Below are 17,514 nucleotides of genomic sequence, written 5' to 3'. Positions count from 1 at the left end.
TCATTAAGAAGTTACAGGTAGAAGATTTATTTTTATTCATTTTACTCAATGTTTAGAAATATTTAAAAAAACAGTGTTACTTTTTTCATTAAAAATTAATGTTTATAATAGAAGGGTGAAATTACTCATTTTTTTAACCTATTAACTCAAAAAGTGGTTTTAAGTACTTCGTGGATATTTTTAAGATGAAAATTAACTTAATCCAGCCTGTCTAGTACAAAGGTAATGAAAGGGAGAGAAAGAGAGAAATTTTTTTAATAAATTTAATTCTGAAAAAATTGATGAAGTGAGTCAAAAGTTTTTAATTAATTTTTTCTTGTTTTTTTATCTTGCATATTTTCTCATACATAATATATGTGGGAAATTCAATAAAAAACAAAGAAGACACGAAGTTTTTTCTTGTTGCGTAATAAGTGAGTAGGACGAAAGAGGACAAAACACGTGGCCGACATGCATACAAGAGTTGGTCCCACAAATGGGGCAATAGAAGAAGAATATCCCAAGATTTAGTGGGGGGAAGCATGATGGCGGATGCACACCAGATCTTTCCCCTATGCTCCCCGTGGGGCTCACCGTCATCCCTACCCCAGCTTCGCCTCCCCCTCGCCCTCTCTATTGCGTTGCATGCTTTTTCTCGTGCAATCATTCTCTACCATTTCTCAAGTTACCCGAATTCTCCATCATCGCATTAAATAATTTATTTTCCAAAAAAAAAAACCAATGGGTAGGGATTGTGATTGTTTGGTTTTCTATTTCCAAAACTATTTTCTTAAAATAAAAAAATATATTTGCAAATGTATTTTTAGTAATGTGTTCTAGAAAAAGGTAAAACAAAAATAAAATTTATTCTGAAAAATTAAAAAAATCAGGATCTTTTTTTTTTTGATGGTATGATAATTTTTGTCCTCAAAAATTAGAGAAGAGGGAGAAAATATAATATTTTCATTAATAATAATCATATTAGTAAAACAAGCTATTTTTTCATCTTTTACTTCACTAGTTTAAATAAGGTTTTTGAAATAACGATTTGAGCAGATTTTTAATTTTTTTACAAATTTTTTTTTTGAAAAATTACTCTATAAAACTATCTTAAGAGCATAAAAATAGATAATAAAACCAAGTAAACCCTTATTTTATACTTTTTCTATTCCTATTTTCCTGTTCCATTTTCGTTTTGTTCCCTAAACATGTCTTGTTCCATATTTAAAGATATAATTATTGCTTATTTCTGGTAATAATTTTGGTACATGGAGAACATTAAATGGGGGTAGTTCATATTTAAAATTGTATGGCATGAAAAGTAAAACTGAAAAGGATGAAAAGTAAAACTGAAAAGGAATAATACGTGGATTTTCCTTTCGTATTGCCATGACCTATTTTCTTTACCAAGACAAGTAAATTTAGAACTTGTAAAAATTAATGAAATTGGGTGATTTTTATGTAAGTACCAAATGAAATGTCTATTTTTTAAATTTTTTTTTATATAACTCAGAGTATTCTCAAAGTCATTTTGAACTTAAAATTAAAATATATATTGGCCTCTCAATAAATTCACTTTTCATGATCTTATATTTTCTACCTTACAGAATGAAACTACTTACCATATCAACTAACAATTTATTAATAATAAAATGTTTATTTAACTGTGAAGAGTTGGAATATGTTTTGATTGTCTTTTGTTAAATTTATCCATTATTAAATTATATTGAAAATGTGGAACAATTAAACTGAAGGTTTATATTTAAGCCAAATTTCAAATTTGTTATACTATATTCGTTTTTAGCTCACAAAAATCAACAAAACCATGCTTTGTGTTTTGATTCTATAAGGTGAAACGCCGACTTAATTGCAAATGGATGGTTGACATGAATTGTTTAGTTATTTTTGATAAATTCAAATCCAATGGTAATAAAATGTGATTTCAATATATAATTTCCAACCGCGAAGGAACACGACTAATTTGGATCCATTAATCACACAACTTCTTAATGCGTGACCCTTTCTTTCTCTGTCATATTTGAATACATCAAGGTGCGAAGAAAGAGGTTTTCGTTTACTTGTTAATTTTTGAATGGCTTCCTCTTCTTTACCTTTCCCCTTTTCCTTTTCTTCATTCTTTCTTTTATTTCTCTTCTGTTCTGTTCCGTTTCCCTTTCAAGCTGCTTACCAATTATCATCCATCATCATGCCTTGCTTTTGATGCATTACTATGTTGACTAATCCCAACGAACCACTCTCTCTCCCTTTCTCTCACCTTTGCTTTCCTGCTCCCCAAACACTCTCGCTTGGTCTCTCTTTGGCTGGTTCCAAACGAAACAAATTAACCCATTATTCGTCTTTCTCAAGATTACATGAATGAAACTAATAAAGCACTCATTCTTACTCATCTTCTCTGCTTCTTTTACGTAGAGATTTATATGCTTGGTTCTGAAGTTTGGCCTCCGTATCCACAGCTCGGTGCTTCTCCTTCTTCATCTTCTTCCTTCAATTTGAACAGTTTGCGAAATGATGCAGCGTTTTGCGCTCTGAACGTTTCATCCGAGTAAGATTCAATTCAGCCATCTTGAGTTTCATGTCTTGGGCATGTTCTCTGTTCTTGTATCTGTGTTTTCTCTTGTTAGTTTTTCCAATTCTTTAAACAATTTTTTTCTGCTTTCAATTAGTTTCTTAGATGTCTGATGCAATGCCTGATTCTGTGATGAGTAATTTGATTGAAGCATTCTCATTGACTTGTTGAACAATTAAAAGCATAAGATAGCTTTTTTACCGGATGTACCCCCCCCCCAAAAAAAAAAAAAGAAAACAAGAAAAAACGTGTGGAAAATAACTCAGTGTAGGTTTTACTTTGAAAAATCCAAAAGGATAGGGACAAAAAGGAAATGATAAATCCTCCTTGTGGGATGAGCAGAAGTTGACCTGTAGTGAATAACTTTATCAGTTTCAGAAGACGATGGCCACGGCCACATAGGCCAAATTCCTTGCTGGATGCCAATTAGTAATCAGGAGATGGATGCCAATGATACTGTGTAGAGAAAAGATACTCTGACAGTAGTCATAATCATTTTCTGCAGTTGATGATGTTCATGGAATTGGAGTCTGTTGGGACTAATTCTAAGAAATAGAATGCTTGTGAGGATTTTTGTTCCAAGAAGCATTAGTTCTTCAAAAAAAGAGTCCTGTTATATTTAGCACTTATATGAAGCAAAGCACTTCAATTTGTACTAAGATATTTTATTCTGTTAGATTCTTTTGTGTTGTGTCATTGTATTTATGTCATATGATGTCTCCTTCAGTGTTATTATCGGTGCTTCTTAGATTCTGATACAACTTATTTAGATAAATAATTATGAATGGATTTCTTCTGTCTGATTGAAAGCAATGGGCCGTGCCATTTATTATATATCACCTCATTTCTAAACAGGAGTCAAATTAGCACCAAAACCATGCCTAGCGGCCTTATTTCCTGGCACAAATGCTGAAATTTTTAGTTTATAATATGCTAAATGAAGGTGAACCATGAGAACTACATATTTGCATTCAGTAAAAAGCAGTGAGAATGACTTTGCAATCAGGTCTCAAACTTAATTATGAATCGTTTTCGCATTCAGTTAAGAAGCTTATGGTAACACATTCTTGTTATTTGTTCATGATGAATCATTTTCATATTCAGTCAAGACTTGTTTGGTAACACATCTTTCTTATTTGCTAATGATGAGTCATTTTCGCATTCACCTAATAGTTGTTTGGTAACACATCTTTGTTATTGTTTTTGCTTGGTGCATAATATGGAATCCAAGGCATTTTGTTAACAATTGCATTCTGTATGCTGACATATCTGCTTTGGATTTATGCACCCTTTTGGTTTTACTTTTCTCACATTTTATGGTTTCCAACTTTCAGGAATATTATGAAATGATTTTGCACTTTTCGCATAGCTGAAAATGCAGGGCCTTACAAATAAGTTTAATTAGTGATTGCCAAAAATCAAAGTAATTGATAATTTCTAAAGACTAATGAGCTTATCTCATAGGTACAAAATAATAGCTTGAGTTGAGTTAGCTAAGAAATCATCAAATTCTGAAATTCTTCAGTTACTGCCAGGAACTGGAGCAAGAGGCAGAATGCTCTGAAGTCTGATGCAGGACAATAAGAGCATTCTGCATCCACTTAGCTCAGTCAACTTCACTATTCAGCTTTCAGGTTTTATTCAAGTAACTTCAAAAACATAGCAACAGACATTTGCGTTACATCTTTCCAAGGTGTTAAGCAGTTGCTATTCTATAGACTATTTCATCATCCTCTTTCTCAGTGCATGATAGAATATACTGGTTTAGTTTATTATAGTTTTTCATTGATCTGTAGGTGAGGTCACTTTCGTCTACATGCTGAAGAACCCTCAAGAGTTCTATACACCGAAATGAGAATGACAAAGGCTTTATTGAATGAAACTTGAGGTAAGGCTCTCATGCAGACTGTTCTTTCACCATTATTCTTTATATTTAGTGAGCTTTCCTTATACGCAATTTAGGATGATGAAGACAAAATCCTTCTCTCATCTTTCCTCCCTCTTTTTTATTTTTTGATTCTCTTTCTTTGTTATTGTTTTCTTTTCTTTTCTTTTTCCTTTCCTTGTTTTTTTGTAGACTTATGTTATCTAAATTTTTAGTAGAATTGGCAGCTGGCACATGTTAATCTGTCTTCTGCTGCTAATCAGATGATCCTTGTTCCAGTTTTCTTCATGTTACGTGTATTAACTAGTTAGTCATTGCTGACAAGGCATGAGCTGATTAGGTCCTATATTTAGACCCTAGTGTGTTTTGATTGGCTCGGTTGCAAAAGTTAGCTTTTATGCATAACACTTCACCTGCTGAAATGTTCTGTAAACACACTCTCTCTTCCCAAGCTCTTCCCAAAAATAATGGTTTTCCATTTAAGTTTCATTATTTCCTTGCAAAAGTTTTTTCCGCCTTTATACTTTAGATATTTCATACTGATGCATTGCAGTTTTCTCCCATAGCAGTACTCAATCAACTGATCAAGGTATCAGATACTTATTTCATGAAATATGTTGTCACTTGCAAGGTACAAGCCATCCTTTTTCAATCGGGCTTTTGAAGTAGGGACTTTTACTGACTATTGGGTATAGACCAAAACAATCAACAATGAAGTTTATGAAACTTGGAACAAGGCCCGATACCTTCTACTCAGAACAAGCCACTAGGTACTGACAGTAATCCTTTTCTAAGATGCTTCACACAGTCTTTTTCTTCCTTGATATGAAAAATAAACACGAATTCTGATTATGCAGGACTCTGGTTTCAGATATACCTTCAGACCTTGTGATTCAAGTCAATAATATCACTTTTCTACTGCACAAGGTACACATGAAAGGGAGTCACGGTTATATTGGTCAGAACTACTCTTTTTATTGGAGAAAAAATATAATTATGATGGGGGGGGGGGGGGGGATAGAGAGAGACCAAAATTAAGTCTTTGTTCATGTTCACTTCTACTTTTGTTTGCTGCAGTTTCCACTTCTTCCAAAATGTGGCCTCCTGCAGAGGCTTTGCTCTGATTCTAGTGATTCTGAGTCTATCTCTATAGAGCTTCACGATATTCCTGGAGGGGAAGAAGCTTTTGAACTCTGTGCTAAGTTTTGCTATGGAATTTCAATAAATATAAGTGCTCACAACATCGTACCTGCACTCTGTGCCGCCAAGTTCCTCCGGATGACTGACTCCATTGAGAAGGGAAACTTTGTTGGTAAACTTGAGGCTTTCCTGAATTCCTGCGTACTTGAAGGTTGGAAGGACTCCATTGTGACTTTGCAGACCACAGCTAAGTTACAAGATTGGTCTGAGAATGTTGGTATAGTCAGAAAGTGCATTGATTCAATTATTGAGAAAGTTCTCACGCCCCCACAACAGGTCTAAGGATTTGGCCCTTTCTACTTCGTCAAATTTCTAAAATTTCCGTAAATATGTTTAAATAGATACTTTCTATAAAAGATAGATAAACCAAACAAATCATAAATATACAATTATGTCATATGTGAGTCATACTAAATGCTGCACATAAGATACTTGTATGACTTTTCACGAGTGACTAGATCTATTGAACGTTGGGCAAGTTTTCTCAAAATACTAGAGCGGGCCTTGGACATGCGTGGATTTTGAGATGAATCACATTATTCATGGCGTGTGATTAGTGCATTTTCTTACAACTTTTATAGATATTAATTTTTAATTGTTATGCCTGTGGACATTTGCTGAATAAATGAAGATCCTCATGTACAGGTCAAATGGTCCTACACTTACACCAGGCCCGGGTACAAGAAAAAACAGAACCCCGGTGTCCCAAAGGATTGGTGGACGGAGGATGTTTCTGATCTTGAGATAGACCTTTTCCGATGTATAATCATGGCTATCAGATCGGCATATGTGCTACCACCACCACTTATAGGTGAAGCCTTGCATGTCTATGCCTGTAGGTGGCTCCCAGGGATCACAAAGCTTAGGAGTTCAACAAGTTCAGCTTCTCAGACAGAAGAATCCAAGGAAAGAAATGGAAGGATTCTTGAAACAATTGTAGGCATGATTCCGGCAGATAGAGGGTCAGTTTCAGTTGGCTTCTTGTTAAGACTTCTCAGAGTTGCAAATTTTCTTGGGGTCTCCCCAATGACGAAGACTGAACTAATAAAGAGAGCCAGCCTACAATTTGAGGAGGCAACAGTGAGTGATCTGCTTTACCCTTCAACATCACTTTCTGACCATCACTTTTATGATATAGACATAGTTCTAGCAGTGCTGGAAAGTTACTTGAAGCTTTGGAAAAGAATGGCTCCTGGTGCAGTAGAGAGCAGCAACTTTTTAAGGTCAATTAGAAGTGTCAGCAAGCTCATTGATTCATATCTTCAAGTGATTGCAAGGGATCATAATATGACGGTGTCAAAATTTGTTTCTCTTGCTGAAACTGTACCCGATGTTGCCCGAGCGGAACATGATGATCTGTACAAGGCCATTAACATCTATCTCAAGGTGAAGTATTTATATTACACCTGCATTGACATAAAATTTTGGAACCTTCTACGTCTAATTCTTATCTTCTAGAAAAATACCTAAGAAACACTGCCTTTTTTGCATTTTTTCAATCCCTCTCTTTAAAATCACTATTTTCAAAATTTCTATAACAAAGGAATAGATTAGCAGCATATAGTTAAATCCTTCAACAATTGCTTTTAGCAAATATTTGATATATTATTTGTATTTTTGTCATTTGATAGAGGTTATTACTGTCTGAAAAATTTTCTTCTCTGTTGCTTCCCAGAAACCAGAAGGCAGCGAGAGAGAGAGAGAGAGAGAGAGAGAGAGAGAGAGTCCTGCCATCATTTGTTTTGGTCAAGAGTAGAAGCTATTCTTTTCTTTCAAAACGATCTTTTCCTCTTCCCCAGCCCCTTCAAACACACACCAAAATAATTCTTATCCATTAATATAACTTTTTCATTGTACTTAATAACTGTATATAATCAGTTTCATATTGAGTTTAGCAAGACAATATGGTACATTTGTAGTAGAAGTTTCATCGCCTTACACTATTTTAATGACATTATTAACAGGAGCATCCTGACCTGAGCAAGGCCGACAAGAAGCGCCTGTGTCGTATTCTAGACTGCCAGAAACTGTCCCCGGAAGTCCGAGCTCATGCTGTGAAAAACGAGCTTCTTCCTTTGAGAACGGTTGTGCAGCTGCTCTACTTTGAACAAGAAAAAGACTCCTCCATGTCTACCACTAGCCACCATAAAATGCCAAAACCTCACGAGCTTCTTCTTGGAGCCAAAAAGAGGCCACAAGTCAGAGACAGCAACGGGAAGCAATATTCTATAGGCCCAGATAAAGAACTCAAGAGAGAAGAAGACACAAGAAGCGTATCTCTTCCTGTAACCAGAGAAAAAGATCGACCCAAAATTAAAAGATCAGGCAGTAAGTTGCCAGAGGAACTAGAAAGGAAGATGGTTATAAAAGAGGTTGAAGAAACGGGATCAGAGAGGGGAATGGAAGTGAAAGAAGAAAGTATACCAGGTGGTAGCAGGTTGAACTTGGATCCTAAGAAAAGCATGAGAAGGGCACGAAGTAAGTCAGAGTATGGCCGTGAAAAAGGAAGATAGAGAGAAATATATATCTTAGACACAACATCTGTTTAATTACTTTTATATGTGAACTTGGTAATTTCAATTCTTATTATTTTCTTTTTCCAGTGACATAAATGTTGTACGACAAGTACAAGCAGATAAATATTTGCACTCTTCTGTTTCACGGTAAAGAGTTGCGATTATTAGGAAATATTTGAGAAATTTCTGTTGTATTTTATCTATTGAAGAGGTCGATACTGCATTTGGAATTGGAATATTCTGAGAGTCACATTTTCCATGACATTGCAATTGTAATATACAACCTTCTGTCTTCGGTCTTAATATAAGAGTTAGTTAGGGATTTGATTTAGTCTTAAATATAAAAATTCAATCTATTTTGCCTTTCCAAATTTGTAATTTACTGTTCCTATTGATTATTCATGTCAAGGGTTTCTGTCCAAAAAAGGCATTTTACAAAAAGCAACTCATATCTGTGGCAAATAATTAACTTACTGATTTTCTTTATCTACTCAAATTAGTTAGGTAATTCTTATATTAAGGATCGGAGATAGTATCATGATATCCCCACTGCTAAATTGGGAGAGAAGAGATTTTTTTTTCTTTCTTTTTTTTTAGATCATCATGTAGTGTCTGTTACTTTCTCAATAGTCACTGATTGTCATATAACTCCTTTTTCGGAAAGCTCTTTGAAGTAATCTAGCATTGATCTGAACCTTCGGAATTGACTCAGTTTAATAGTGTCCATTTAATTTTTATACTCCTCTGGTCCTTAATATAAAACCTATTTAACTAATTTGATTAAATTAAGGAAGTTAGGTAAGTTAGTTAATTATGAGAAATGTGATGTGTTTTTCCTAAAACACCATAATCATCTTTCTTAATACCCCATCTCCCTCTTCTACTTAATTATAATTGAGGGAGTATCCATAGGGGTAATTTAGAAAAAATTGATAAATATGAGAAATGGGTCTTATATTTAAGACCAAAATCAACTCAATAATTGGGTCCTATATTAATGACCGGAGGAGTATATGTTTATAATTTCATATAACATTTAAAATATCGCTTGTCCGGGTGGTAACATCTCAGGAAACTGAATTTTCAAGTGCTTCAAAATTTTTGCGGTCATATGAAAACACTGAACAATCTGAAAGAATCATATTCCCATTTGTGTTCCTTGCATATTCCTCAATGGGGTATTCAATGGATGCATATACATTTAATCAGTAAATGAGCCCTCTTTTTCTTTTCTTTTTTTCCCTCTTTTTTTTTTGACACACCAGAATTGGATTTCATGAGCAGGTTTGAATAGTTGCACTAGAAATAGGAACTAGCCATATGTCCAATCCAGAGCATCCTCAGAACTGGTAAAAAAGTGAACAGGCAGGAAACTAGCCTAAAACCGGTCTTGAACCGATCTATGATGAACAATAAATATTTTTATTGTACCACTTTGGTCATAAATATAAGTCATTTATAGGAAAAAATTTTGGTCCAACATTTAAGTTACTTATAATATACTTAATGTTTGTTTTCCAATTTTACTCTTATTTAATCATCATTGGAAAGAGAAAAAAAAAGGAAGAGATATAAGAATGACTTGTCAATTTGTTAATGTAAAGAGAGGAAATTTTAATAAGGGTAAAATTAAAAATTTATTAATTTAAATATTTCTTGGTATGTAAAAATATGTGATGGGCAACTTATATTAAGAACCAGAGTGATAATGATGTGATCTACTGTAAACTTAGTATGTATGACAAGAATCTGGATAAAAATTATCTAATGTTCTTATTTTTCATACGTATTTTTTAAAATTATATCATAGTTCAATAGTCCAACTGATGAACCTTGAACCAATGGCTTGGTTAGCTCAATGCTATGTTTAATTATGAAACCATCGTTTTTAACCGCTGCTCATAGAATATTAATGTAAAAAATTTTCAGCGTCTAAAATTTCTTGTTCATCCTTCCCCTTTTGAACTTCTATAATTTATTGTGTCTGAATTATTTAGTTTATTATGCTAGAAAGGCTGGTCACCAAAAAGGAGGCGAATAGAGCGATGCAAAATTTTTACAATTTAAATGTAAACACAGAGTGAGTTGAGAAACATGTCCATGACAACGAAAAAAATCAGAAGCTAGAGGTGAAGTTTAAGGTTGTGTTCGGGATCACGCTGATGAGCCTCAACAAGCTGTAAAAAGTAGCTACAAACCTAAAATACATGTTTAGATGGGTGCTAACAGTAAATGGCTTATGCTTTCTGGTAAAAAAAAAAAAAGGCTTATGCTTTGAAGTGATTTTTTTCCCAACAATGCCTTTTGTTGCTTTTGTCTTTTGCATTTCACGTTAGACAAAAAAGTAGGGTCCAGATGGGTGAGTGAAAGGCTGCTTTTACTCATCTCCTAGAGTTCATTTCAAGATTAATAAAATCTTTTTTAAAAATTTAATTGGTGAGAAGTAACTTATAAATTTTTACACATATTGAGTGCGAATTTTATACACAAAGTACTTATATTCTGATTTAGATAATTCTCACTAATTATATTTTCAATAGGGGGATTTTTTTCCCGATTTTTTCCTAAATTTAAATATTTTAGTATTTTTAAATTTTTTTGAATAATAACTATGTAAACAGAGTAAAATTAAAGTATTTAATTAAGAGAAACACATAGGCACCAAATTAAAAATTGAGCAAAAATACAAGCATCTGCAAAATGGTTTTCTCTTCATTTTTATAATTTTTAATTTTAATATTCCTCTTAAAATTAATACATAATGTGCATATACTATATATACATTATTTAATAAAACTATTTCCTTTTAAATCATTTTATATTCAAACTTACTTTTATATTAATAATCTAAATAAGTTTTCGCTTGTCAAATTGATTTTTTTTAACAAAAGTCAATCCAAACATGAATTAAATTACACTAATTGACTTTTCTTTTTGTATAATTCAAAGTATGCTCAAGTCACTTTTAACTTGAAATTAATTTTTGTCAAGTCGGGAGTACCACATCTCACATTTTTGGCTACTAAGAGAGAAATTTAAAACTGACTAAAGGCTAGATAGGATAATAGAGACATAGATGAGACATCTTTTGAGATAAAATTCTAGTAGGAACTAAATTGTAAATTTGAAAAACTTCGTTCTAAAAAATGCATTTTTGGAAGGTGTGCTCGAAATTAACAGAAAATAAGAAAAAAATTGTATAAACTAGAATTTGAGGCCTAAAAGGTGAAAATTTGATAAAAATAATTTGTGATACGAAAAATGTAATACCTTAACTTTAGACCATGCATGCGGCCAAAACATGATAATTGGAATAACTTCGCATAATCACATCTCATTAAACTAGGAAAAACAGATTTTGAAAAATTACTTAGGTTACTATTCATTTTATAACTCTAAAAATATTGTCAACTTTGAAAATTCATAATTAATTCTAAAAAAATTGAAATGAGGTGGTTCTAAGTTTTATTTGAAGCTCATTCAATTCCTTATGGAGGAAAAATAATCATCGGTCAATTACTAAATCGTATGAGGCTTCATTTTCTTCCAAAAAATCACTATTCATTTGGTCTATTTTTATTTTTCAACATTTTACCTTAACTTCAAAAGTTCATATCTTTTCATACAAAACTCCAATTTTGGCAATCTACTACTTCATTTGAAGCTTAAAATATGATCCATAAGGCCACCAAATTTCATATCCAGATTCTATCATTTGCTCATAAAAGTTGCAGTCCCAAAATTAGGGTTTTACAAGCTATTTTATCTCATTTTATTTCCCTAACATGTGAAATTTGATTTCTAGCTTTCATTCTTACTAAAATCCATTCATACAATCATGGATACTATATCATAATACCTCCCAAGGAGTGGGAGCAACCATCCATACAAGCATTGATCAATACACAAACATTACATAATCCATATAATTCATTATACAAAACATATAAAACTTCATAATATTGCATGCAAGATTCCTTATCAAGCTTCCAAACTCTTTCTTTTGTCCCTTTATGAGCCATCTCTTGGGAGGATCAATTGTATATAAAAAAAGTGAGATTTGAAAGAAATCTCAATGGCATAAAACAACAATTATAGTACTAAAAATGTCAAATTATTCATCCTGTACATAATCAAATCTTTTCACATATTTGTTCACATTTTCATGCAATGGAAAGGGAACATAACATCATCTCATTAATATCTTAACTACACACATTGCCAAGGCATAAATGCAAGGACTTAAATACATTTCATCACACATAACCACATCTGGCATAATATACATAGCAAAACAACCAATATAAATCAATACTAAAATTATAAGTTCATGCTACCCCTTATCAAGATTAACTCCTTGATCCTCTTAGCTTGCTCTTGAGCCTCCTCTTGCTCAATTCCAATGTCTATTAATCACATAACAATGGCATTCCACATTACTAAAACAATTTATCAAATACCTAACTTAAAACCCTAACTAATAATCCTTAAATTTTGGGCTTTTGCATTATCTTTTCTGACATAATTCTCTTAGTAGCCAGATGGTGGGAAGAAATTGGATTTTTATAAAACTAAGCTTAAGTTTTAACAAGAATCAAACTCTAACCCTATAATCTTAGCTCGGCTGAATGGTATACCAAATTGTCACAAATTATGGTTCTTCTAAAAACCAAGTTAAAACATAAATTTCGAACCATTCTCTACCCTTTAATTTGTATACCATAAATAATTCATTTCTCAGTGTATGAAAACTTGGATAGCAACTAGACTTAGGGTTTCAAGCTTTCAACTTCCAACAAAACCCTATATAGAACCAACAATTCATATGGCATCATAAGTTGGATAAGATTGATGATCTTACCTTGATTAAGTGCTTAATTTCACCTAGATTTTCCCTTATTCTTCTCTTCTTCCTTCTTCCTCCTTGCTTGGCCGAAACTTTCCTTTCTTTTTGCTCTTGAGTTGACTAAAAATTTTAGCCTAAAGTGAAACATTCTTCCTTAAACCCTCTTTAGTACATGTTTGGAAGTGTTACAGTTCAAGCTATTTACGAAACAAACCCGTAGATTGAAAACTTGCTTACTAGTTAATGGGTTTCTGTTCACTAAAAATTCTAGATTTTTGGTCCAAATTTGATAATTCATAACTAATTCTAGAAAAATTATATTAAGGTGATTTGAAATTCTATTTGAAGTTATTTCAATTTTCTATAGGGAAAAAATTTAAATCTGGCCTTACCCCATGCCAATTTGTATAGTGTATTCGTGAAAATTTTGCTGTTCATTTGATCAAAACAGTATTTTTTTAGTTTCTCTACCTTAACTTTGACTGATCATAAATCTTAGCACACATATCCATTTTAACTGATCTACCGCTTGTTTCAAATCTTAGGATGTGTATTTTAAGCATACCAAATTTCATGAGCAGAATCAATCGTTTGCCTCACTTTCACTTTGCCACTATTTTCATGGCTTATTTAGGGATAACTTATCCCCCTAACTTGCATTAATAATCCATAATAAATTCAATACATATGCCATACTGATCCAACATTGCATTTATCATTATTATTCATCGTTATAGTCCATTTATACATGCCATTATTATCATTTGTCATCACATAACATCAATGGCACATCTATAACATACATTGGTATACCAATTACACAGTGTAATATAATAAATTTCTTCAATTTTTTCCTCTTTTCTTTGCTTCCACTTTATACATCCTTTACTTGATCATTATAACCAATTAGGGCTGGTTAAGGAAAGGTAAAATTTAGGAGAATCTCAGTAGCAAGCATTACTATTAATACTTGTAAGATGGATGCAAGTGTATGACATGCTTGTTTGATCTAGCTCATCCTTACTTATAACATGTTCTTATGCTCAATGTTTCACATTAACATGTAGGCCATGAAAAACATCAAAGAAATAGAACATTATACTTGCATTTGTATCTCATATTATTATCAAATAATATAATGCATATCAACATACAAGCATACATATCAAACACACAAAAAAGGTAAGTTCCCTATATTGTATCTTTAAGCTTTTCTTCCTTGATCCCTTTTATCCCAACTATCAAGATTGTCTAAAAATCTTTCCATTCTTCTTCTTGGGTATCTCATGGCCCTAATTCACAATACGAAATAATAGCCAATCCATTAAAACCATGAAAAACCATTAACCATCTTAACTCTTAAACTCTTTCCTCTTTAACCTTGAATTTCACTTTCCTAATCTTGATTCCTATATTCATTCTCTTGACGGTTTCCCACTCAATTTTTCATGAAAAATCTAAATATGAGCTTAGATTTAACAAAATCCAACTCCTTCCTCCATTTCTTAACTTGGCCAAATGGTATGCTTTAGGGGTCCAAAAATTCTATTTTGAATTCTAATGCTTTCAAACTTGTTTTCTCACTTTTAACCTACACAATTTTTCATTCTAAACTCATTGGAAGTATCAACATCATTAAAATCTAACCCTAAGGCATAAAACTTAGCTTGGATAAACAATTCCTTTAAGTAACATAATCATAAAATTCAACCAATTTTAACATAAAACAACTTGATACTTGTTACTTTCAAGCCTTTAAACATTATTCTAACATCAATTTCATCTTCCTTTTAACTTAGGAATTTCGTACATCATACCCCCTTAGGGTTTCAAGCTCCTAAAAACCATCAAAACCCATAACCAAGCTCAAGAACAACAAGGGTAATGAAAACTACATCAAAAACCATGAACATACCTGTTTTGGAGCTTGATCTTCCATGGGAAGACTTGAAATTCCTCTTCTTCTCTTTTTGCTCAATTTGGTCTCCCCCTTCCTCTTTCTCATTTGGCCAAAGGCCTAAAGGGAGGGTAAGGGGTATATATAAAAGTAAGCTTAAATCTTGGCCATTGATCTTGTGTATATGTGGCTTAATCTTGGCCATCTATTTTGCCTCTTTGTCTTGTGATGATATGTGTCCTCGTGATATCATGCTTACATCATTTTGCTTACATCATCAAGCCATGTGTCCTTCCCTTATATCTCATCTTCCATCTAACTGTTCACGTAATACCTTCTCCTCTCATCTAACTGCAGACACAATCCCTTACATGTCCCTTCATCATTTTGGCATTAAAATAGGGAGGAAATTAATAGAAAATTCATGTAAAATGCAACCCCTAGGTATTTCTCTACTTATAGTGTCATTTTGTACCATGTCAGGTACTTTTCAGGTCTTGACTTACCTGGTACCACTAGGACATATTCTGGTATCATTTTCTTATCTCAAATAAGTCCAAATATGGCACCATCTCAGATGAGCATAGAAAAAAATAGTTAGCTCCACTAGCAGGCTACTTAGCCTCACTGAATCACGCAGTAAAGATTTTGTTGTCCCAAGTAGACAGAAGACTGTCTAAAACATACTCGTATTGCATTTTAATTTTTCTACTGGCCATAAATAGCTCTTGGTGGCTCAACATGATGACTCATAATGGCATTATGATTCATTTGTTGACTCAATGCACTAACTCATATGCTGACTCAATGCTTTCATTAATGCGCCATCAATACCTTTAGATATTTTCTTTGATTTTGTCTCCTATTTAGGGGGACAAAAATTATTTAATATTTGAATAGAGTATTTTATTCAATCCAGAACTTCAAATATTTATCCATTCATTCATAAACTTTCTTTAATTTTGGAAAAAACTCTATGAATTTTCTCAAACCATAACTCAACCCGTAGGTATTTTTTTTTGAATTTCTTGTAAAATGCCCTTAAATTGTAAAATTGGCTTTTAAATATTTTTAAAACCATTCTACTAGTTTTCTGGGGATGAGACTGATTTTATAATTTTCTATAGCCTCTTAACTCATAAATCCATATTTTCACTTACTTTTCTGAGATTTCCTTATGGCTTAAATAATTAAATGTCACTGTGTACCTCAAAATAAGTCAAAATCCTTAAAATTCATTTAAAGGCAATTTAAGGCAATTTTTGTAATTTTTCTTTATATACAAGCCTTAACATGCCATTTCTCATTTTTTGACAATTTTTTGGAATTTTTGGGCATAATTTTTATTTTTGCCCTTACCGGCTCGAAACTTTTCAAATTTACAATTAATCCCTGCTCAAGAATCCTTCAACTGAGGTTCCCAATATAATCTCTGGGCCTTAGTTACCTCAACTCCATATGGTAGACCCCCTAAGACTTCATCAGAGTCTCTATCATCCTCTTTTCTCAGTCCAAAAAAACTTTTACTTTGCGATTTAGTCCTTAAAAATCCCTCTATCCCTTCAGGAAACCTTTAGGGATTCCTGCAAAAAAGGATCTAGTAGCCTACCCTTCATAGGCTAATTCTGGTGCTTTTAGGCCTAAAATTTGGGATGTTATAACCTTTTTCTTCTCAAAAGAAATTTCGTCCTTGAAATTTCTAGGTCAAACGTCTATTCTTACCCTTAATGAGAGGTTAACTGAGGAGAATATCCCCACTTATACTCAACTTTGGTCCTTTTAAACTTTCCATTATACCTCATTGCTAGGTTTTGATCTTAGAATTCATGCTTACATAGCTTTTCGTTCCCTTACTTTTCTGTCATTTACATGAGCATGGCGCTTACTTTTAAGCATTTCATCATCACTGTTCATATTCTTCCTACACTTTAGGCCCATCATTTCATGATAATGCCATGACAGTACACTTGTCTTTATGGTATATTACTATACTATGGCATTTTTGGTTCCTCTAACACTGCCTTTATCAGGTCTTTTAGCATACTCTGTCATTCTCATCTTTACTTTAAAGGCTTATCTCCTTTTCTTTCACATTCTCATTTCATACTTAGCTTGTCTGAATGCATACTGTTAAGGACTTACAGCTCTTTGTTCTTTCAACTCTTACTTTCCTCACTTTCTTTTATTGACTAGAACAGAATTGAGCTTGGTCTAATTAGCAATAACGGTATCCGTGGAAAAGTTAAGGTTACTCTCTCTGTATTAGTCAACCAGTTGAGGAGGTTTTAGTATCTCAAACTCATCCCTAGTTATCATCTTCCCAAATAGGTATTATACTCTTACTCTTATGGCTCAGCAACTTTCCTTTAGGCTTGATCTATTACAACCTTAAGAGCTACTACGCTCTACCGTAAGCCTCTTTAGGATCTACTGTGACCCTAGAATTTTTCTCTGCTCGAGCTATATTCCAATTCCCTGGGAGACTCTAGACCACAAGATTGAGTAATAAAATAAGTCACCTATACTTAATTGATAACTTGACTGATCATTCCCCAAGACTAATCACAGATGCTAGTATTGCCTTCTTAGGCCCTACTCAATCTT

The 17,514-nt window shown here is 33.0% G+C and overlaps 1 protein-coding gene across 5 annotated transcripts; it reads left to right on the top strand.

Moving 5' to 3' along the window:
* Nucleotides 1-2,109: 2,109 nt before the first annotated feature.
* Nucleotides 2,110-8,214, top strand: LOC114712643 (BTB/POZ domain-containing protein At5g47800). Of its 5 annotated transcripts, XM_028897194.1 has the most exons (9): nt 2,110-2,542; nt 3,422-3,622; nt 4,102-4,259; nt 4,363-4,454; nt 5,083-5,221; nt 5,309-5,378; nt 5,529-5,927; nt 6,297-7,037; nt 7,616-8,214. In XM_028897194.1, exons 5-9 carry the CDS (start codon nt 5,163-5,165, stop codon nt 8,162-8,164), a joined length of 1,818 nt encoding a protein of 605 aa, XP_028753027.1. In that variant the 5' UTR covers nt 2,110-2,542; nt 3,422-3,622; nt 4,102-4,259; nt 4,363-4,454; nt 5,083-5,162; the 3' UTR covers nt 8,165-8,214. The 5 variants fall into 5 exon arrangements, with proteins under 5 accessions (XP_028753027.1, XP_028753026.1, XP_028753025.1 ...); XM_028897193.1 differs by lacking the exon at nt 3,422-3,622; XM_028897192.1 differs by lacking the exon at nt 3,422-3,622 and having other exon boundaries at nt 4,092-4,259.
* The last annotated feature ends 9,300 nt before the right edge of the window (nt 8,215-17,514 follow it).

This window comes from Neltuma alba, unplaced genomic scaffold (genome assembly GCF_004799145.2).
Source record: "Neltuma alba isolate B1F8T4 unplaced genomic scaffold, ASM479914v2 tig00011385_pilon, whole genome shotgun sequence".
Classification (NCBI taxonomy): Eukaryota; Viridiplantae; Streptophyta; class Magnoliopsida; order Fabales; family Fabaceae; genus Neltuma; species Neltuma alba.
This window is presented reverse-complemented; position numbering and strand designations above follow the sequence as displayed.